General features: G+C 37.4%; 1 protein-coding gene across 1 annotated transcript; it reads left to right on the top strand.

Annotated features, from left to right (window-relative positions):
- Window positions 1-1,412: 1,412 nt before the first annotated feature.
- Window positions 1,413-17,278, top strand: slc6a3 (solute carrier family 6 member 3). Its single transcript, XM_004565128.4, has 16 exons — window positions 1,413-3,683; window positions 4,328-4,435; window positions 4,745-4,955; window positions 5,883-6,014; window positions 7,465-7,681; window positions 9,069-9,207; window positions 9,409-9,543; window positions 10,854-10,957; window positions 11,592-11,716; window positions 11,967-12,079; window positions 12,286-12,414; window positions 12,612-12,711; window positions 14,306-14,406; window positions 15,062-15,229; window positions 15,377-15,448; window positions 15,547-17,278. Exons 2-16 carry the CDS (start codon window positions 4,379-4,381, stop codon window positions 15,568-15,570), a joined length of 1,827 nt encoding a protein of 608 aa, XP_004565185.1. The 5' UTR covers window positions 1,413-3,683; window positions 4,328-4,378; the 3' UTR covers window positions 15,571-17,278.
- Window positions 17,279-22,797: the final 5,519 nt, after the last annotated feature.

Below are 22,797 nucleotides of genomic sequence, written 5' to 3'. Positions count from 1 at the left end.
GTAATTGCAGTATCAATTCTTAAATTGTTTTAATCTTCCATATATGCCTTACATCTATAACCATGAATTATAAGGTTGATAGAAACGTAGTCAGGCCACATGTTCATACAGTCATCTATTTTCTTGACCTGTTATTGCAGAAATGCCTCCCTCTTGAGGAAACACAGAGAAAATGCAGTGTTTTTTTTTTTGTTTGTTTTTTTTTCTTTTAAGTCAAGTCCAGTATGTTGAGCTGCAGTAGGCTGCATGACGGAGACTGGGGTAGGAGAAATCCATAATGGTACAATTTAAGTTAAATATCTAGCAAATTATGTGACTCACAATACGTTGAGGTCATGTTTATGAAATGATTTGCACAAGTATATTCAGCCATTTAATTTCCTTCCAGCTCTGTTTTTTGTCAGGTATACTTTGGTCACCTCTCTATAGACGTTAATCTCTGTTCTGTTCACCCAGTTCCACCACTTTGAGCCACAGTGAAATGTTTTGACATAAATTATGTGCATGTGACACACTATCCATGTACATAATGGGTTACTCACAGACATTCAGAGTTCACAGGGGATGGATGCTAACAATACTGGTCATCCCTTGACTTTTCCTTTAGTTCCAGAAGTGTGTAATTCAATGAATTTATTTTCCATGCACTCTTGTTACTTAGGGGCCTCTATAGTGTGACCTCTAGTGTGTAGCAAAACTAGGCAATTCTCTCTGCCATTCTGTAAAACATCCAGCAACAATATGCTACCATGCTTGCATAAACATTTAGTACAAAACCTCAGTGTGTATGTACTCCCTGAGCAATTACCATGGCTGAAGATTCTTCAGTCAGTTGAAACCAATTGCTCAATAACTGTATGTAAGAGTTATTATTGTTCCTTTGTGGTTACCAGAGGCTTTGTATGTAACTGAAAAGTGTTAATGGCATTTTCCCAATTAGAGAACACAAGTAAGTAAAAAAAAAAAACTGTTTCAAAAATAATTTATTATTGAATTAGACTTTCAGGAACCCCCCCTGTGATGCTCAGGAGGTTAAATAGGTTAGTCTGTGGAGGGGAGGAATGTTCTTATTGTCTGAAATGAGTGCTTATGCTCATGACTCAATGGGTTAAGAATTTGTCCTCATTCCTTCTCCTGTGTTTCTTTTTCCCTCCTTTCATGATCAAGCAGACGGCACTCACAAGGAGAAAACGGGCTTGTGCATCTACTAACCCTCTCAAATCATCATCTAGATGTAACTGCTTATTCAAAGGAGAAAACTCATTAGAACGAAAAGGAAAGTTTCAGGTTGTAGTAGTTACCAGCCAGTAATACTGTATTACTGGCTGGTACTGTACTGTACTTCTTCCCATTTTAACATTTTTCTCATTTTCTTTTCCTTTTGCATTGCCTTTCACTTCCTCCTCTGCCATTCTTTCCTCACCCTTGCCTATCTTCTGCTCCTGCTTGCTCCCCTCCTCCTCCTCGTGACCCTTCTCCTCTGGGTCTCAGCTGTTGCATTTATGAAAACAAGACACTCGATTATGTTCAACTCATCGTTGTCCAAGCTCTGTCGGAAACCTCATAATTCCAGCACGGCTTACATCGACCCAACAACTTCTGATACGAGGCTTGAAGGATGATTGCACTTTAAAGGTGTGTGCGTTGTGTATTGTGTCAGTTGAGCTGGGGTTGGTGGACAATTGATCACCACGATTGGCTTGCAAACAACAAGTTGCCATTCTAAACATGAGTTATACGTCCGTCCAAGGGGAGCAGGCTGATTGGGTTATTCAATGCCCTGGTCCTGCTGTGGTTAAATCTGAAATGGAAGGGGTCTAAGTGTCAGTGCTGATTCTGTTTTGCCTGCTGAACATTACAGGTAATGACATTTTTGCTTGGACACGGTGTGTCACTTGGTCACTGAGATCGTTTTAAAGGTAGAAGGGGGGGGGGGGATCAACTAAGAAAGACCTTTGATGTTAACCTTGGGTTTTACACATAAGAGGCAAAATTATTAAAACCTCCCAGAACACCTTACTTCTACTTCTTACTATTAAACCCCAAAGCAAAGTTTCATTTAGTTCAATTAGTATTTTGTTTGTGTGTGTGTTGTTCTTTGTGCGACTGACACTGATTTCAAGTGGGATAGGGTTCGATGCATATTATTATTAGATACGGTTGTCTTTTCTTGCTGCTGCTCACAATGTTTCATTTCTTTTGAGGGTTTTCGCTAATGCTAGCTGCTCCAGGAGACAGGTATTGTTATAAGCTAGTTTGAATCTCAGGTGAAACCAAGTTAGAGATTTGATTTTGAGAGACTGAATCATTGCAGTTTGTTGCATAATGGTATTCTGTGTTCATGCTGATTCGGCCAAGCCAACCCTTTTGCGTATTTATTTTGGTTTTTTAGACATTTTTTAAGACAAATTAAAATACATTTTTTCTAATTATATATTAAAATTGTTCTTGTTATGGCAGCTTATGCAAATCATATATTGGTGATAATGCCTCAGACCCACTGCAAATTAATTTACTGAATAGTTTTATTTTGGAGGTTGAAGGAGCTGTATGGTTTTCTCTTTTTTCTACCACCGTCTTTCTTCTATCACCTTATTACTTTGGGTATTGAGATTGCAATGAATTGCTGCCAACTGTATTGCTGTTAAAGGTGAGTTCCCTGAACATAAAACCAAGAAAGTCTATGAACAGCTTTCACCAAATCCACTCTACCTTATATAAAGGGTGGCTGTAGCTCAGGAGGTAGAGCAGGTCATCTACTGATTGGAAGGTTGGTGGTTTGATCCCTGTTTCCTTCAGTCTGCATGCCAAATATCCTTGGGCAAGATACTAACTATGCATCCATTGGAGTATGAAGGTGTGAATAGTGGATAGAAAGAATAAAAGTGTGAAATGGTGAATGTGGCATGTCGTATAAAGTGCTTTGAGTTCTCTGGGAGAGTAGGAAAGCGCTATATAAGAATCAGTCCATTTACCAATACAGCTGTAGGTTAGATGCAAAATTAAGGCTTTTCAATGTAATTAATAAAATTATTATTTAAATTTATTTATGTTTTTTAAAAATTTTATTGCACTTTATTTTAGAAATCTTTAAGCTTTAAGCTCTCACTGCTGTCTTATCCGTGGGCCAGAAAAGATTAGGTGCTTATGTTATACAGCTATAATGTATCTGAATCAAGAGGATGATAACGATGCTGAAACTGCATGCATCTGGGAATAAGTGTTGCAATATTGTATTTGCTTTTTATCCCCTCACACTTACATGGATATATGATGGGTGAGAGAGGAGGAGGAAGACATGAAGCTTGATCGAGGAGGGAGGGAGGAGAGTGACGGTGATGGGGGGGTGTTGTTGATTGTTTCTCATATTTCAAGAGTGGTCCCGCAGACAGATCTCCATACAAACCCACAGGGTGCTCGGGGCTCTGTGTGTCTGTCAGTGGAGCCAAGGAGGGTGGGAGGGCTTTCTATAACTCATAGATTGCCAGTTCCTCATCTTTTTCTCTCTTAATTATCATCTTTTTTCCCCCTTCTGTTTGTGCTTAACATCTCTTGCTTTGAGTCTAACTTATCAAGGAAGGTCTGCGTAAATATGATCAGCATCAGTTTACAGCACACTAGAGAACATCAGCACTGGAATTGAATCCAAACTGACATCGGAGTTCAGCTATTATTTCTAAAAGGTAAGAATATCATTTTGTAGTTTAAAATGTTTTGTGCTTTGTAACTCTGTATTTCCCTGTATTAATAGCATTATATATCCATTATATCCTGTGTTGTTAGTAAAAAAGAAAAATTAATTAATTGCAATTTAATTACAATAATTTGATGTGATCCTTTTGAAAAGATTTAGAGAAAAACAAAAACAAAAAAACACATACACTTTCACATAAAAAGTATTTTTGTGACATAATTTTAAACCAAAATTAAATCTGGAGTACAACATGTTGGTAGATAGTGTGCATCATCAACATACTAGGCCATTCTGCAAGTAAAATGGTTATCAGCACTTGTGAAATAAAACGAGCATGCTGTGATGACCTTGTAGACATGCTCCCCCATCCCTTCTTGTTACCCTCAGTCTGAATCAAATGACTCTGTTGTGTTTTCTCTTTCTCTCTCTTATGCCACATTTAATTTTTTTTAAAAATATGTATATCTTTGCTACAGTTTCAGTGTTTAAAAGCATCTCATATTGTTCTTAATCCTTAATTTTCATCCCAGTGATCCTTTTGATGATTTTTATACTTGAATCAAAAACCTTATTCTTCACAAACGGAATAAAAAAAAACAAACTCATTTTTTTCTGTCTCATTTTGTGCTCAAGACTTGTCAGCTTTACCTACCGAGATTTCAACTATTACCATTTTGCACCGTGATGTCCTCAGTTGTAGCCCCAGAAAAACCCACCTCCAACACGATGGGTCCAAAAGAGGTCGGTACAGATCTAAGACACACAAGGCTGTTACTGTGCAAAGGTCTCAATTTATGAAATGACTGCATTTGCTCTCTCATCTGTGTGACTCATTATATTGTACTAAACTATAAAGTGCTAAAGATCAGCATTATACAAATATGATGCTTTTTTTAAAGAATGACAAAAATGGTAAAAATAGTACAAATAATAGTATTTTACAGTACATTTTTAATACATCACCATGAATAACATTTCTTAAGGTGAATGTGTTTGTAATATTCCATTCTGCATTATGCATGATTGATTTTAAACTTGGTGACCCTTCAGGTGGAGCTGATACTTGTAAAGGAACAGAATGGGGTTCAGTTCACATCGACCACCTTAGTGACTCCAACTCCGACTCAGACTAACCCCAGTGGGGAGGAAGAGAGGGAGACCTGGGGAAAGAAAATTGACTTCCTCCTGTCCGTGATTGGATTTGCTGTGGACCTGGCAAATGTCTGGAGGTTCCCTTATCTCTGCTACAAAAATGGAGGAGGTGAGATTGATGAAGAGACTGATGTGAGGAAACTGTGTCTTTCTTTCTTTCTTTCTTTCTTTCTTTCTTTCTTTCTTTCTTTCTTTCTTTCTTTCTTTCTTTCTTTCTTTCTTTCTTTTGCCCCAGTCCAGGGGATTAGTCTGCCACATTGAGAGGGGTAGGAGGGCATAAACATGGTGACTGTGTTGAGCAAAGGCAAATAAGAAAAATAATGAAACAGAGAGAGAAGAAGGCAGAGAAAAGGAGGAATTAGTTACAGGCTAGAGTACTTTATGCATGCATGTACTACATGCACATGTTTGTGTGTGCTTCAGATCTGTGTGTATGATGGCCGTTGTTTTCGTCTTATTTCAATCCTTTACAGAGATCAAAATAGGGGAAAAACCACCACAGCTGTTCTGAATAGATTAGCTCTAACAATCAGTGTCACTAATTATGGCTGTTTAACATAGAGCTCTCATTATGTTTAAGAGCTGTAAATGATGCTGCAGCTATGGTCAAGGCTAACACACAGCCTTTCACGTCGCTAAGTCTAATATGTATGTAAGGAAATATGACAAAAGTTCTGTCAGAGGCATAAACTTTATCTTCAAAGACAAACTACACTTTTATATATGAGCCCCCTCTTTTGAAAATTGTGTTTTCATTTTATTAGAATAGTCAATTATTGGAGTAAAGAGGGCTGTCTATCGTACAGTGGCAGTTTGACATAGAAAGAAAAATGTAAAAATACTAAATACTACATTTTCATAATCTGCGTTGACACTGCATATGATCCTGTAAACTGGCACTAAACTGATGCTGTTCTTTGAATTTACATGTGTGAACATGTCTGCAAGACATAAGTAAATAAATGTATTTATTTTTAAAATTGTGTGTGTGTGTGTGTGTGTGTGTGTGTGTGTGTGTGTGTGTGTGTGTGTGTAGGTGCATTTCTGGTGCCGTACCTGTTTTTCATGGTGATAGCAGGCATGCCACTCTTCTACATGGAGCTGGCTCTGGGTCAGTATAACAGAGAGGGGGCAGCAGGAGTCTGGAAGATATGTCCCATATTTAAAGGTAGGAAAGTAAAATGTATGAAGGTAAAATCCAATGTGACAGACCCTTGCTCACATATGCAAACACTCGAGGATATACGCACACCCTCTTAGGAATATAATAAATGTATCATGGGACGAGTTACATTTTTCTGTATGTCCATCTGCCTACATGGCTGTCTGTCTGCTAACATTCTCCCTTTAATCCCTACGTGTCTTTCTGTCTGCTTGCCTGCCCACATGCCTGCCTGTCCACATGCCAGTCTCTTTTGTCTGCTTGTCTCTGAGCTGAGCAGCGACAGGCATTGTTTATCCCTCCCGGAACATCAGGTTCTGCTGGCACTCACATGGAAAGCAAATGAAAATTGGGCTTTTAGACTTTTATTCTGATTGTCCGCATCCTTTTGTGTCACCCAGTGGCAGGTAACACTGGCTGATGCTTGTTCTGGGTACTTTTCAACACACCGTTAAGCAAAGCGCAGTTCAGGAGAAATGCCATCCAAACATACACTAATGGAGAAACAAACATGAAGTCCGACTCACGTTTCTAAGCAAAGTCATGAGTTGAAAATATAATGATACACTTTACTTGGCTCTGTTTTTTACGCTTTTTAAACAAGCTTTAATTTGTGTGCATTCATCCGTCGCTTTCTCTGAATTCCCTTTGATTTTTTAGAAGAAGTTACCTCTGATAACAGCAGACCATCTGTTGCTCCACAGTGAGAAGCCATAAGGCTGTCTTGTGTGGCATCGTGCCCTTGTTGGTCTGAAGGTGGCCCGCAGTGTGTACGTGTTGCTTCGTGTTTTTCGTCTATGTGTGTTCCTTGGAGCATGTGCCGTCTGTCAGGGACCACACAGAGTACGTTGACGTTCTAATCACACGCTTCACTCTCTCTCTGTCTCTCAGCAGGGGGATAACAGTAATTATTCAAATACACGTACACATGCCCGTATTGACAGTAATTATTCTGATCAAAAAGCTGGTTTCCTCCCAGGATCAATCCATTTGAAGAAAAAAGGACTTGGAAAGGGTTGGTGAAGGGAGATTGAGAGATAGCACGGCCGCATGTGGCGCTAATAAGAGACGTGGCTCCCTGGACAAATATCACATCCACATTACAAAGAAATCAATAAGGCACAGTTGCAGTTATGCTTCCTAGCAAAGGTTAACATTTAAATACAGCCTTAGAAGAGTGGACATTGTTTCTGATTTACAGAAAGGGTAGATGGATTGATAATTAAGGCATAAAGAGGCAGCGTTTGAAGGTTGTTTCTTTTTTTGTGAGACTGCAGGCATGTAGCACTGGCTACTCTGGCTACTGTATACTCACAGTGTGCTTTATGGTGTGCACTAACAATATGTTATGTCTGGTCACGAGAAAGACAGTAATATTATTAGTATTAGTAGTAATATTCTTCAGTATTGTATCCTTAGTGTCTATGATATTCATAACTTATGTTTCCCTCAACAGGTGTAGGCTTTACAGTGATCCTCATCTCCCTCTATGTTGGTTTCTACTATAACGTCATCATCTCATGGGCAATGTTCTACCTCTTCTCCTCTTTCACCGGCGAGCTACCGTGGGTTCATTGCAACAACACGTGGAACAGTCCAAACTGCTCCGACTGGGCTGACAACGGCTCAGTCAGTGACATTTACAAAGCCACCCCGGCTCAGGAGTATTTTGAGTAAGTTGGCCTGATCTTCAGCTTTAGCACACTATTTGTAAGGAGTAAAAAAGGTTGCTTAGATAGTCCTGCACATGTCTACTGCATGAGGTATGATGTGTTTGGTTGGAGTGCAGTAATGGAATGCCTTTGCAGCCTAAATAGCTGAGATATATTATAACAGAGAATCAGAAATGCACAGTTTGGCTGCATTTAGCCAATATTGCCTTCCTTTATGAAGCTGACCAGGTGTCTCCTATTTCAGCAAGTGAAAGGGGTTGTTCTGCTGTGACAGATGCAGTATTTCATCCACGTTAGATAAAATGGCAGTGGGCTATTTATGCACAACCACCTGCAGACAATTTGACTATATCAGCTGAAAATTGGCTGATCTTATTTAGTCTCATCTGTTAGGCTGCCTCTAAATTTATGGATCAAGGCAAAAACAATGTCCACTGAATTTAGTCTTTAACGTGACACATGCTTGGTAACTATCTAGAATAAAGTAGACTTTGAACGTTGTCACCTTTAGGCAGTTTTCCCATCTTAGCTGCCATTTGTGATAATGTAATTCATTATAATGCATTATTTTCAGCACTTGCAACAGATGTAGCGACAATTGGTGCAGCATCTGGTCAGACAGCCTGAGGTCTCAAATCTCCCTTTAGGTGAAGCTCAAGTATCATCTTTCAGAAACAGGGACTGGATGTAAAGCCAATCTTATGAAGGGTATCTGGAGCCTAGTTTATACTTCAGTTTCTGATATGAATAATAATATTATAATGAACTTTAGTCATTTTTATCTTGATTGCAGCAGTTATTATGATTACATCTGGAATCAGTGAACCCTGAATATCCTACTCAGTACATACAGTACTGTATGTACTTTAGATGTGTGTGTTTTAGTAATGGTATTTTACGTCCTGTAGTTCATATGGAACATATTTAAACATATATTTAATTGGTGTTGATACATTTTCATGACAGAAATAATAAAATAGGTTATTTTTTTTCTTTTTAAATGTCTGGAGAGAAGTCAACAGAGGTGTTGCTTTACCTTCTGTTGCATATGTTCTTTTTATTCTTTTTTTTAAGACGCTAAGCTCTCGTCAGAAAAAAAGGGAACCCTTTGGATTTAGTGCAGTAACTATGGTAACTAAAAAACTCAGAAATTAGCTACAATGTTAAGCCCAGTGCAGACGATGGATTGGTGTCAACAATGTGTGACATGAAATTCTGGTGACAGCTTTTTAGGCCAGTATTCTTGAGCTCATCCTGTCTCTTCACACCTCTGTTAAGCGAAGTCTTTCTAAATTTGAATGTGCTCATACATACAAGACAGTCAGTGTACACTAAATGGTGATTTAGGAGTCACCATGCCTCTTGCTTGAATGTTCTCCTTTCTCAGAAGGGCAGTACTCCATATCCAGGACAGTAACGGCATTGATAACCTGGGTCGTCCACGTTGGCAGCTGACTTCCTGTCTAGCTGTGGTTATTGTTCTGCTCTACTTCAGTCTCTGGAAGGGAGTCAAGACTTCTGGCAAGGTAACATATAAGATAGCAGACATTAATTACTGTTATATTTGCAAAACTAAAAATCTAAGTGAGTCATGGTGCACAGTGACTTTAACAGCATAGCAGTCAAATGCAGCACCATCTTTAAATGCATGATTGTTCTGCATGCATGTATCTTTTTCTTGTGTGTATCATGTGAGTGTGTGTGTGTACCTTGTGTGACTCTTTCAGGTTGTGTGGATCACAGCCACAATGCCCTATGTGGTCTTAACTGTGCTGCTGCTCCGCGGAGTCACCCTGCCTGGAGCCATTGATGGCATTAAGGCCTACCTCTCCGTGGACTTCCTAAGACTCTGTGATGCCAAGGTGAGCGCCAAAAGAAGAAAGAGGAGACACAAGTGAAGTGAGAGTGACAGTGTTCCACAAGAAGAAGATATAGTATGAGGGGAAATACTGTGGCTTTATTTACATTTTCACTTGTATTTCCTGTATTTAATTTTTACACTTGCATGTAAAGAGACTCCAATACTAAAAAATGAAGAATGCACAACTACAACAATTTTTTTAACATATCATACTACTGTGCTTAACAGGAGTTCTCATGGCAGGGAATTGTAACTTGTACCTGTTGCTTGACATCCAATGCAAAGCCAGTGTATAGGTCAAAACCAACACATACTGCAACAACTAACGCTGATAAATTTAGCATTTAAAGTCCTAGATCTTGATGAATGATATTCTTATCAACCCAAAATGTGATATAACATAATCCAAGAAAGTATTTTATAGCTGTAGATTTGTTGGCATAGTTATGGATTTTCTGAGATAAATAACCAAAACAGAAAAAAACAAAACAACAACTCAGAAAAAAGGGTAGAAAATACAGGCTGTATATAAAAGATGGAAGTGGCCATCAATAAAAGAAAGTCTAAATCTGTGTTTTATCTTAGTTTATTTTATTTTAGTCTAGTTTAGTTTAATTATGGTTCCACAAAGAGTGATTTAGACAACAGACCTGCTCACACACAAAAAATGTTGACACATAAAATTCTGAGCTCAAGTCCACAGATTAAGAGAACCTGAAACAGCGATAACAGAAAAAAAGCATAATGAAGTTTTATTTGCTTAACAAACAAGAAGCATAACAAGAGCATTGGGCTCTACTATTGCTATCCTCTATGTCTACTGTTAAATTAACCCTTTAATTTTATTGTGCCAAAAGCCTGAATGTGGAATTATTTTAGTGCAAGTAAACACAGCATTGTTTTAATTGCTACCTTCCCTGGAGGCAATAAAGAAATTTGAGAAAACTACTTGTGTCACTCATTTCAAATATTTTTCTTATCCATGAAACCTCCTATCACAATATAAATATCTAATTTAACTTAACACTAGGTGTTGAGGGTCCCAATAAATCCACATGCGTGACTAAAGGATTCATTTATGATAGCGAAAGCAAGGACAGAGATTGAGAGATGCACGGGAGCAATTGGAGAATTAGATTAGATAGATGCATGGAGCAGTAATTTGCAAAATTACCCCCCGTATTCACAAGCGTCTTTCATCTGCTGCTGTTGAATGAGTTTCCTGCAATTATCTCTAATAATGGCTTTTTTCCTCTCCTGTGCCTTTTGTTTGCCGCTTCACACAAGTGCGCTTGTTCTTTCTCTCCCCAGGTCTGGATTGAGGCAGCAACGCAGATCTGTTTCTCGCTGGGAGTGGGGTTTGGTGTGCTAATTGCCTTTTCCAGCTACAACAAATTCAGCAACAACTGTTACAGGTACGGATACACGGGGAGAGGCAGGTGGGAATTCACGGAGGCACACGGAGGTGGGGAAGCTGATTCTGCAAGCACACATGCAACATAAGCAGGTGAATTACAATAACCTTTGAAGCTCCTTGAAACCCTCTATGTCTTTGACACCAAGCTGCGCAGCAGACTACTTTAGATGTTACACCAATCAAAACTGTTGCACTCTTTGAAAATCATCTGCGACCCACAGGTGGCTTTTATCTCCCCCGTTTTGCCCTTTAAAAAAATGCTTCTGATAACTAACACTTCGAGGATTCCATAAAAGCATAAACTCGCTTTTAACGTACCATTTAACCTTAAAAAGGTTATTGCTGTTTTGTTCTTTTTTTTTTTTTTAATGAAAAGAACAACTCACTAGTTTGTCACATGATGCAAGATACTGAAAATCTGACAGAGCAATCTATCTAGATCTAGATCAGTCAAAGGTTTCCTAAGCTGATGTCAAGCCTGTACATAATTTTTTTTTAAGTGCATCCCTGATTCACAGCTGGTCTGGTCAGTTATGTGGATATTGACTGTTTGCTGGCTGATGATATATTGACAAAGTGTTTTACATTCTTATTATGGACTATCGTGTTTCTGCCTTCTTTTATTGATCCAGGGACGCCATCATTACCAGCTCCATCAACTCTTTAACAAGTTTCTTCTCTGGCTTTGTGGTTTTCTCCTTCCTTGGGTACATGTCCCAAAAGCACAACGTGGCTCTAGACAAAGTTGCAAGAGACGGTATGATTGTTTATTGTTGATTATGCAAAGCTTTTTAAACTGTTTAATTTTGAGTTTAAAATGTCATAAAACTGACGGGAAGGCTATAAGGCTGTTGATTTTGGCTAATCTACAACATCCATTTTTGTTCTATCTCCTCTTTTACTTTTATTTTATATTTGCTAGAAGGGGAAATAGTTTGAGCACTACATTTTGTTTTGCGCTGCTGTTCACCTTTGCTCTTTTTTTCATGGTTTTTGTGCTCTTTTAGGCGCTGGATTAGTGTTTGTCATTTACCCCGAAGCCATTGCAACACTACCCGGGTCATCAATTTGGGCAGTTATCTTCTTCATCATGCTGTTGACTCTGGGCATTGACAGTGCAGTGAGTATCCACACAGACACTCACAGTTACATCCCTTTGGTCAGCCAAATAGCATACCTTTTCTGTGCCAAATTACTGTTTTTCATTACTCTCAAATATATAGTCTAGGAGCAGTAACTATCCAAGCATCGACGGGCCTCTTCAGTGACTTAACAGCTCAGGACTGACTTTTTCTTTCTTTCTAACTGCTGTGTTTTTTGTTGTAGATGGGTGGCATGGAATCAGTGATCACGGGACTAATTGATGAATTCAAATTCCTCCACAAGCACAGAGAGCTGTTCACCCTCTTTATTGTTGTTTCCACTTTTCTCATCTCCCTCTTCTGTGTTACAAATGTAAGTCTCTTATTGAGGAGTCTGTGTTTAATGGCATGCACATCACGTTAGTGTGCTAGTTAGAATTTATCCTTGCGCTGTGGTTAAACTCTAGTGTTTGCATACGTACAGACATAATATCTGCAAAACTGTCTAAAAACAAGGTAACAGTAGAAAACTTACAGGCATTATTTTCTTTCTCTCCTCTTCCTCTCCAGGGAGGGATGTATGTGTTTACTCTGCTGGACCACTTTGCAGCAGGAACATCGATTCTGTTTGGAGTGCTTATTGAAGCCATCGGTATAGCGTGGTTCTATGGTGAGAAAGATGGACTAAAGAAAAGAGGCAGGGGGATGATTTTTTTTCATGGCCAACAAAGCTGATGCTTTATTAAGGGTTTGATGAGAAATCTTTTCGCATAAGTCATCTGTGCCTCAATGCAACATATTTCTATTAGATGTAAGAATATTGCTGCCAGACAATCCATTCCTACTGGCCACTTCACTCTCTGACCAAATCTCTACCCAAGTCACAAGCATATACAGTACCTGTGGTGCTTGCAAGATGAAGACGAATTCTAATCATTGCCCGTGTGAATCTTTGTGCTCAATCAGCAGTGATGAAGAACTATGTAAAGAAAATTGTATCTTGGGAACCGGCAGGAATCAGCTGCCTCATATCTAGATCGCAGGCTCTTGTGTGCAAGTCAAACTCTCTCCATGTGGCCAGATTCTTATGATACTCCATTTAACATAATTTTTGTCAATAACAAATTAAATTATTTGTGAATGACATCAGACAGAGGAAGAAAATAAAAAAAAAAAAATATTATATTTACAGGGTAAGAGGCACTGTATAGAAAGACACCTCTAGTTTTGGTAGGAGCTCATGAAGACAAATATTAGACCCCTGTGTGCTCTTTAGTGACCTCTTGTGGTTCTGTAGATAATTGCAGTAATGATAGCCATCTGGGTCCCCCCCCCCCCCCCCCCCCCCCCCAGAGGGAAGGGGTAAGTCTATGTGTGTTTGATTTTTTTTCATGGATTTTCACCGACAGCAATAACAGCTTAAAAGAAAAACAAGCAAATTAAAAAAAACAAAAAACAATAATTGAGTGGAAATTCTAGACCCTATCCGGAAACACCAGCAGACAGAAAAACAATTTAAAGGTCAGAGACTGAGTTTCTTGTCTAATGTCTAATAAGTATGACTATGAAGAGGTGCATAAAGGACTAAATACTAAGCAGGCCCCAGGCAATGAGGTCAACATATTGCCCCACTTTGGTGGGTCCTGACCTTGGCAAGTCAGATAAATCAAGCCTAAGGCTTTAGGGGGCCTTTTTCTGGCTCTTTTCCCCCCAATACTCTTGACTGCTGACAGAAATGCTTGACCCCGGCCACTGTGGTCTTTTGATCTGCACTCCACTGCATAAGTACATCTAGCAGTGCGGAATACCTGGCAGTCGTTCCGGATCTATTCCTCTGCGGTGAGAGATGCCTTCAGGACAGGAAGGCAAAAAGGCAAAATACAGCCAAGGAATAAGAGAAGCAAAATCATGACAAAGGTGAAAAATGGTGCAGCAGCTCATAATGGTTAGCGTTGCAGAATGACGTTGGTTAATGCAAATAGTTTAATGGTATGCTGTATTTTTGCTATTTTTACTGATACCTGATAACCTCTGGTATTACAGTTTTTTTTGTATTAGACTTAACTTTCAATTTAAATGTATACACATGGAGCATGAACACACACCCTGCGTTGATAATGCTCATACCAAAATTTCTCTTGGAATTGTGCAGAGAGAAAGACAGAGAGATTGTTCTTCTTATGCTCCAAGCTAATATACAGTACTGTAACTCTGCTTTTCTTTAACCATGTCATGGTAATATTGAGTATTTCTGTGTGTTTTAGGAGTGGACCGTTTCAGCGATGACATTGAGGAGATGATTGGCCACCGACCAGGCAGGTACTGGAGGCTATGCTGGAAGTTTGTCAGTCCCTGCTTCCTCCTGGTGAGTTATACAAACCCCAGCAAGTGAAAGTTAAAAAATGTGAAATCAAAAGATGCATAAAACTTAGACTGTAGTTTGATCTGATTCTCCTCTCATCAGTGTTTTTTTTATCATGATAACCAAACAAAGTTTGACTTTTAAACAGAGAATTTAGTTTTCCACAGACAACATGTGACCTCAATACCAGAAATAAAAAAGCATGTTTAATTTTGCATCTAAAAAAATCAACAGACCTGCTGAATGAATAAAGTAGCTTTTCAACCCCCATACATTAACCCTATCATTATCTCACTGCTTAGCTTTTGATTCACATTCACACTGAGTATAAATCAGATTGTTCATATCCTCTGCTTATGTCTTGCAGTACACTCACACAACTATATGTCAGCAGCAAAACACTGTTACTACAGCATCTTCTTCCAAATACGTACACAAAGGAAACAACTTTACTGGATATTATTATTCCCTAGTCTCTCATCTTTCCTGGGGTGGCTAAGGCATGTGATTCACTCATCATGAGAATGAATGATTGAGTTCATTTCTTACTATGCTTTCCATTTTAACATCAGCCACAAGTGTTGTCTTGCAATAATCTTACCTCCTTTTAATCAGTGGTTTTTCAGGTCATGTGTGTTCATAAATCTCTTTCCCATAGTTCATGGTTGTGGTGAGCTTTGCCACATTTAACCCCCCAAACTATGGCTCCTACATGTTTCCTGCATGGGCTAACATGCTTGGGTGGTGTCTGGCCATGTCATCAATGACCATGGTGCCTCTCTATGCCATCTACAAACTGTGCACACTGCCTGGAAAGTTTTGCGACGTAAGTCTATAAGCTCCAAAATCTTTTCAGATGATTCTTATCCATACTAATCTTCCATCTTTAGCTGCCTTTGTCATGATGGAGCTCTTTCTTGATTAATTAAGTGGAGTGTATGACAAGAGTTAATTACTCTTTTCCCTTGAACAGAGATTGGCTTATGCCATCACCCCAGAGACAGAGCATCATCTGGTAGACAACGGGGAGGTCCGGCAGTTCACTGTAAGAGTTAATTCAATCATACTTTATGGTAATTTGTACGGGAGCACAGTACTGTAATTTATTTCTTTGACGCATTGCACTTTTCCCCCCCCCCACAGTTGCATCACTGGTTGGTGGTCTGAGGGCTACAGAGAGAGTGGGAAAGAAAGAAAGAGAGAGAGTGCGAGAGAGAAAAAGAGAGAGGATGACTGCATGGACACTGAGTGAATGCATGCACAGTAAGTGTCCAAGGAACAAAGAAGAGGAGAGCAGTTTATTTAAAAACAATGATAATGGTGGTGGGAAGTTTAAAAGTGCCAAGAAAAAAAACCACACACACACACACACACACACAATGAAATCGTAGTGTTCTTTAATTTTGTGTGAAGCTGTGCATTGGACATCTCCACCATTTAATTACTGCTAGTGAATGGGATTCAGTTAAACAGTTCATGTGGTGTTCAGCCTGTTCTTTTCCATAAATGCAAAGGTCCCTGAATGCAGCTTGCGAAGTAGCAGTGTGAGAAATGTTCTTGGATATTTTTGCATTAGCCATTCCCAATAACGACCAATGAAAGCTCCAAGAAAATGAATGCTGTATGTTTAGATGCCCATGGACATTTGTCAACATGACAACTGTGGAAGATGTTGAGGTGCTACACACAAACAATGTCACGTTTTATTTATGTTGGTTTGTTTCATTTTCAGTTAGCTGATAAAGTTCAAACAGCATGTGGCCTTTATTTTCATTACCTTTATGTTTTTATTGTTGTTATTGTTCTGGGTGAAAAATCTTCAAATATTCAGCGCTCAGAAATAATTGAAATGCTGAGCGCTCAAAGTTTTACTGAATCCCAGTCCATATTATGTTAATGTCGCTATATATCTGTTTGCTGTTTCTGTTAAAAGACTGTTATGAAGTTAGGATTCCTGCAGAGCATATTTCACCAGGTTTTTACTTTATTTCCAATTCCAATATTTCATTAAACTAAAATGACATGAGAGTAAAAAGGAGCTTTTACTCTGAGCTCATTCACTTCGCATCACAACGTAATTCTTTAGGTTAAAAATCACAAAATACGCTGAAGATAAAACTGTCATTTATTACAGCTGCCCTGGAGTCACATGAGCTCAATGCCAATTCTAAAGTTTAAAAGAACGTACCGATAGACAAAAAAAAAAAAAAGCATTAGCCACGCTGCTGATTTAATCGACCAAAGAGCACAGTGAGTTAAAAAAAAAATTCAGATATCTCGTCATCTAATGAGAATATTTTGCCAAGGGATGTACTTTCTTTTAAACTGTACACAGCTCATCTTAGAAGATCATTAACTCTTTACACATTGTAACAAATCGTGTCCCCACCCCTTCCTCAAAAGTTTCAGGTTGTGATTTGGCGACAATGACTGTCACATTTCCTCCAGAAAGCATAAAGCTTTAATTTCACAGTTTACACAGTCTTAACCAGTATTTCAAGACAGTTTGAAAGCTGCTTTTTATTGAACTGCAAATAAATAGTGTGTAATGTAACAAACTGGTATATCTGTGTAAGTAAATGTAATGTAGAGAGCCTTGTATTGTACTGTATGATATTAAATAACTGCAAACACACAAACGCACATATATTCATATAAGATTTACATACATTTTCTTCCTCTTGCAAACTCTTTCTGTTTAATCAGAAAACAAGTAATCCTTCCCAAACAGGTCAATAATGACTTGTTATCACTCCTTATGGTACATGTAACACTATGTCCCAAATTGTATGCCTGTGCTGCTGTACTGTGCCTTGTGGTGTTTACAACTGTATAATTTTGTTTTGTACTGTCAAATAAAGTATAATTAATTCAATTTAAATATACCTCATTGTTTTCTCTTTTAACCAACAGCAACAACAATAACGATAATACTTTCTTTTCCTTTCTTTATGGCACTGTGATGGCTTTATAGAAGTTAGCACCTAAATAATTTTTTTAAGTAACTGCTGATCAGTGAAGCTATTACTTTAATATTAAATAAAAATGATGTAATCTGGTATGATCATTAGGAGCACAAATGTCAGGGTTCCACTCGAACAATTTTGTGTACAAAAACCAGAAGGTTTATTGATCCCTCATAACGTTGTCTTCGGTATTCCAAAAGAGACATTTTAGCCATCTACCCTCCAGGCATGTCTGTATTCAAGTGATTTATTCTAACTAAACAGATAACCACTAAACTGAAAAACATAAACACAGCCCGCATGTTGTGAAAAGCACCGATAATTGAGCTCTTTCAAGATTGGTCAGCGTGACCCAGACTCTGTGGTGTTCATTACTGTAACAAGTGCGTTAGACAAATGGTTTCAGAGGCAGTCCACAGAAACATAATATTCCTTATCCACCAAGACAAACATTTGGGTACAATTGATGATTAAAAAGCACGATCTCTCAAAAGAAATCAAAAGTTTAACTTCCTGGTTATTAAATGACACTGTAAGGGTTGATTTGTCATTCAGAATGAAAAGATGATTAATTCACTGCAATTTCATTGTTTATTAGACTTTACTTAGTTACTTACAGTTTGCTAATTGATGTGTACTAATGATGGGAAGCACTAATGTAACATTCTACATTCTGCATTTGTTAAAGATTCCCAAATGTTGTTGTTTTAAAATAAATGTTTCATTAGTGTTCAGTGCATCTGTCCTCATTTCTAAGGCATCATATATCATAGTTTTATCAAAGCTTAGCATGTTTTAAAATTATTCAATTCATTTAAATGAGGAAATAGATCACGAGAGTACATGACATTTTACAATGTGTCATTATTTATTTAAAAAATCTAAGTCAAAATGCAAAAACAGCATGTGAAAGCTAAGCACCTCAGTTTTTCATGCAATAATTTTGCATTTTAGCTTAGTTTTTGTTAAATAAATGATGCCGTTGTTATGTATTGTTATTATGCAATTTTAGACCCTGCTAAAGGACAGATGATCTTTTTATGATTCCAGATATGTAAAATCTTAGAATCGACAATGGGTACACTTTATTCTTACCCTGAGTGTATATATAAATATGTATGGGACACTGAGCATAATGAAGAAGTTCTGGGAATCAGAATATGTATCTTTAAATATTTAAATTTGGCTAGTTTGCCTTCAAGGTTATTTTCTCAGGCATGTAGAGAAGTCCTGTTCATTAAGCAATTTCACCACAGACCTGAAACTTGCACCAAACAGCTTTTGCTCATGAAGAAACTAGATCATCATCCATTGCTGTCCATAAGAAAGTAGTGATCAATAGCACTATCACTGGTATTAATTAACTTCTACACATTATAGCTGGATAAACTGAAAACTACTACTACTAATAATGATAATAATAAAATATAAAATACTAGCAGGTACTATATATTCATGACATTGCCATCTATCCATGGGAACACAAGGCGGTAAATGACAACTAGCAGGTATGACAGCAAAATTGAGGTAAGAACTGGTCCTCAAATCCACAGTGGTAATTTGAAGATGGGAAACAGGTGTAGTAACTGAACCCAGGTGGCAAATGATTCAGCCACACCTCCAGCCAGAGCAGATATTTAGGTTCTTGAGAGCACCATCTGTATGGGCAGGGCAATATGGACCTGTAGAGCAAAAGGAGGTCTGCACAGACCCTCATGCTAACCATCTCATAAAAGGAGGACGTTTACATTGTTCTTGATTCTTCCTCAGTTTCAAGAGTATTTAAGACATGCTGAAGTGCTGTCAGTGGCTGAGTAGTAGACAGAAGTGGCAAAAGTACAGATGTTCTTTATTTGAGTAGAACTAAGTAAAGAATATCTGTACTTTTGATACCAGTGTCAAAAAACACTACAATAAAAGCTGAAGTGCTGATTCAAGTAATTGGTAATTTGGGTAATTTGGTAATTTATTCCAACATGTGAACAATATACAAGTACATTTAGAAAAGAAAATAAGAAAGAAAAAAATACTATACAAATTACATAAAAAAAAGTTCTGATTAATTTACATGTTGAAAGGGAGTGGGAAGAAGTAAACACTTATTTAATCCCACCCCTTTGCCATAAATGATCAGTTAATATTTAGTCAGCTTCCTTACTGATATAATTTGTAATAAAAATAGTGAACAGATTTCTGATATACTATATACTATAATATCACATCATGAGTTTTTTTGTCTGTTTGTTTGTTTGTTTTTTAAATAGCAACATTCACTTAATTTAAATATTTTCCTTTTCTTTATAGTTCGAGAAGATCATATTTTTATAACTCTTTTTGAACAGTTTTATGTTTGGACATTGCTTTAATTCCATATTCAGACTGTTCCATAGTTTCACTCCATGAACAGAAACACAAAAACCTTTTCTTGTAGTACGTACCTTCATTGTTTTGAAGTTACAAAAACCCCTTAAATTACAACTTCCTTCTTTCAAAAAAAACATACTCTGAATATTACCTGGCAGGTCTTTATTTTTTGCTTTGAATAGAATTTGTGCTGTTTGGAATTTCACTATATCGTCAATTTTCAATATTTCAGACTGCAAAAATAGTGAGTTTGTATGTTCCCTATAACCTGCATTGTGGATGATTCGAATTGCTTTTTATTTGAAGAGTAAAAAGTGAATGTAATGTGGTTTTATAGTTATTGCCCCAGACCTCTGCACAATAGCTTAAGTATGGTGAAACCAGTGAACAGTATAGAATATGAAGTGATGTTCTGTCGAATACCTGTTTTGCCTTGTTTAGTACTGCAATGCTTCGTGATACTTTGGAATGAATATATCTTACGTGAGCTCTCCAGTTAAGTTTTTCATCTATTATTACCCCCAGAAATTTATTTTCACTGACTCTTTCAATATCAACACCATTTATTTGAATCTTTGCATTTGTATTTAAACTACTATTTCCAAATAACATAAGTTTAGATTTATTCAAATTTAATGATAATTTATTTTTATCAAGCCAGAACTTCACTTTACTTATTTCATTAGTCATATCCTCCAATAAATTCTGCAGATCATCACCAGAGCAAAAAATGTTTGTCGTCAGCAAAGACAACCATTTTTAATACTTTGGACACTTTACAGATGTCGTTAATGTACAAGTTGGAGAATTTTGGACCCAAAACTGACCCTTGGGGTACACCACAAGCAATGTCCATACATAAGGAACAACCATTTATTTTCACAAACTGCTTTCTGTCACTTAAATAACTCCGGACCCAATCTGAAACTACCCCTCTGACACCATAACGTTCCAGTTTTCTTATTAATATATCATGATCTATAGTGTCAAATGCCTTTGTCAAGTCTATGAATAACTCAGCCACATATTGCTTTTTGTCTATGGAATTTGTGATGTATTCTATTGAATCTAATAGTGCCAATGATGTTGATCTGCTTGATCTGAATCCGTACTGACTCTCAGTGAGTAGTTTTTGTTTATCTATAAATTTTTACTGTCGGTTTTTAAACAGTTTTTCAAGAACTTTTGAGAATTGAGGTAGTAAAGAGACAGGCCTGTAGTTGGTGAAATGGTGTTTGTTTCCAGATTTGTATAGAAGTATAACTTTTGCTATTTTCATTCTGTCTGGAAATCGACCAGTTTGAAATGATAAATTACAGATGTATGGTTTTATAATAGCCTCAATGACTCTTTTAACCACTATCATATCAATATCATTACAATCCAAAGATTTCAGATTTTTACAGCAAGTGAAGTGAAAAAGTACAGGCTCTGAAACATACTTAAAATAAGAAAGTAGAAATAGCTCCTTGAAGAATATTTCTACCACCTATTTTTATGCAAAGTTAGCTGAACCTTTTGCTACATTAATGTAATAGTAATGTAATATTATTAGATAGAGTAAAATAAAGTTTGTATTCCTATCTGTAGTACACAGTTTTGCCTCTTTCGTCTCTTTCTATGTGACATACCCTGGTGATTAATACAAGAACAGGACTGTCTTTCATACGTTACTGGATCTTATCCCAGCTGTTAAAACTCCCATTAACTTAAAAAAAATTTAATGTTATCCTCAGAAATTGTTCAGATTTTCAAAAATAAAAGCCTTCACTTATTTATCATTTTATTATGATTCCTTAATGTGCCAGGTTTACAAAATAAAAGCACACATTTTTCTTAGTTACAGCACTTAACTGTTTTTGTATCAACTGCTATCTCTACTGATCCTTTTTAGCCAAACAAGCACTTTTGTACATTTACATTTTATTTGATATGGACGTAGATCCTTAATATACCTGAATTTCTACGTTTTCATGATGCCACCCGACTTCAGTTTCTCGCTAGTGTTATCAGGCAATGACAGATATTTGCCATCAAGTTTCTTCCAAATGTTGTCAAGCAAGGGCAATTGCAAAGCAATTTTGGCTGTGCAGGGATAGGGTTTAAAAGGTGCCATTATCACATCCGATAAACAACAGCAATTATGTATAATTTCATGTCTTGCCACTGATGTTGAGATTGAAAAAAGACATACATATACACAAGGAAAGGTGGAAGAAAATGGAATTTTGTTGTTTTGATGTGCACTGTGCTTATATTATTTGGGCTTATTCTTGATATTGTGTCTAATGGGATATACACATTCTGCAACTTTCCAGTCACTTTAACTGAAACTGTGTAAACCTTGTGCACTGAAAGTATTAAATAAACATGTCTTTTGAAAAAAAAAATGCTAGGAACATAATCATTTTTCCAAATTAAAAAAGAGGTACTTTTAGCTGCTCCCTTATTTCCAAAGGTTTGTCATTTCCTGATGCAGCCCTCTCATTTGGAACCAGCATTAGGAGTATACTAGCTTGTGACCACCTGAGGCTGGGTTTGCATCTCCTCCCAGTCTCAAACTGGAGGTCTTTTATGTTCAAAGAATAAACGAATCAATTTAATTTCATAGCATACAGAAAACAAATAAACAAAGCGGTCACTGCCTGTAGTTAATTGTACATTTGAGACAATACTCTATAACTTCTTATGTCATGAGAGTATTGCTAAATGCATCACGTTTTCATGCACCATACTATTGTACTACTATGACATCACGGAACCAACAGAGGCAACCCTCTGTGAATGGATAAGTACACAAATTACTTTTTATTGCATAAAAATACTTTCTTTTGGCTTCTTATCTTGCAGGTGTGTGTTTATGATCCGTTATTTGGTGTCCACTGCCCTCTACTGGTTGGAAAAGGGCACTATATGCCACTATAAGCAGCCCATCAATGCAAGGTTACTTGTATATACAGTTCGGTTGCCAAAAAAAAAAAAAAAAGAAGAGAGCACAGAGCTTACTCATTATGAAGAGTTCAAATAAAGAACCTAACCCATTTTAATATAACTGACCTCATAT

The sequence above is a fragment of the Maylandia zebra genome, linkage group LG11, assembly GCF_041146795.1.
Source record: "Maylandia zebra isolate NMK-2024a linkage group LG11, Mzebra_GT3a, whole genome shotgun sequence".
NCBI classification, from domain to species: domain Eukaryota; kingdom Metazoa; phylum Chordata; class Actinopteri; order Cichliformes; family Cichlidae; genus Maylandia; species Maylandia zebra.
Note: the sequence above shows the minus strand (reverse complement) of the source record. Positions and strands in the feature narration are given on the sequence as shown.

Coding starts and splice junctions, on each gene's coding strand:
- slc6a3 (XM_004565128.4), top strand. CDS start 4,379: ATGTCCTCAGTTGTAGCCCCAGAAAAACCCACCTCCAACACGATGGGT. Junction 9,208..9,408: donor GAGTCAAGACTTCTGGCAAG/GTAACATATAAG, acceptor TGACTCTTTCAG/GTTGTGTGGATCACAGCCAC. Junction 14,407..15,061: donor TCAGTCCCTGCTTCCTCCTG/GTGAGTTATACA, acceptor TCTTTCCCATAG/TTCATGGTTGTGGTGAGCTT.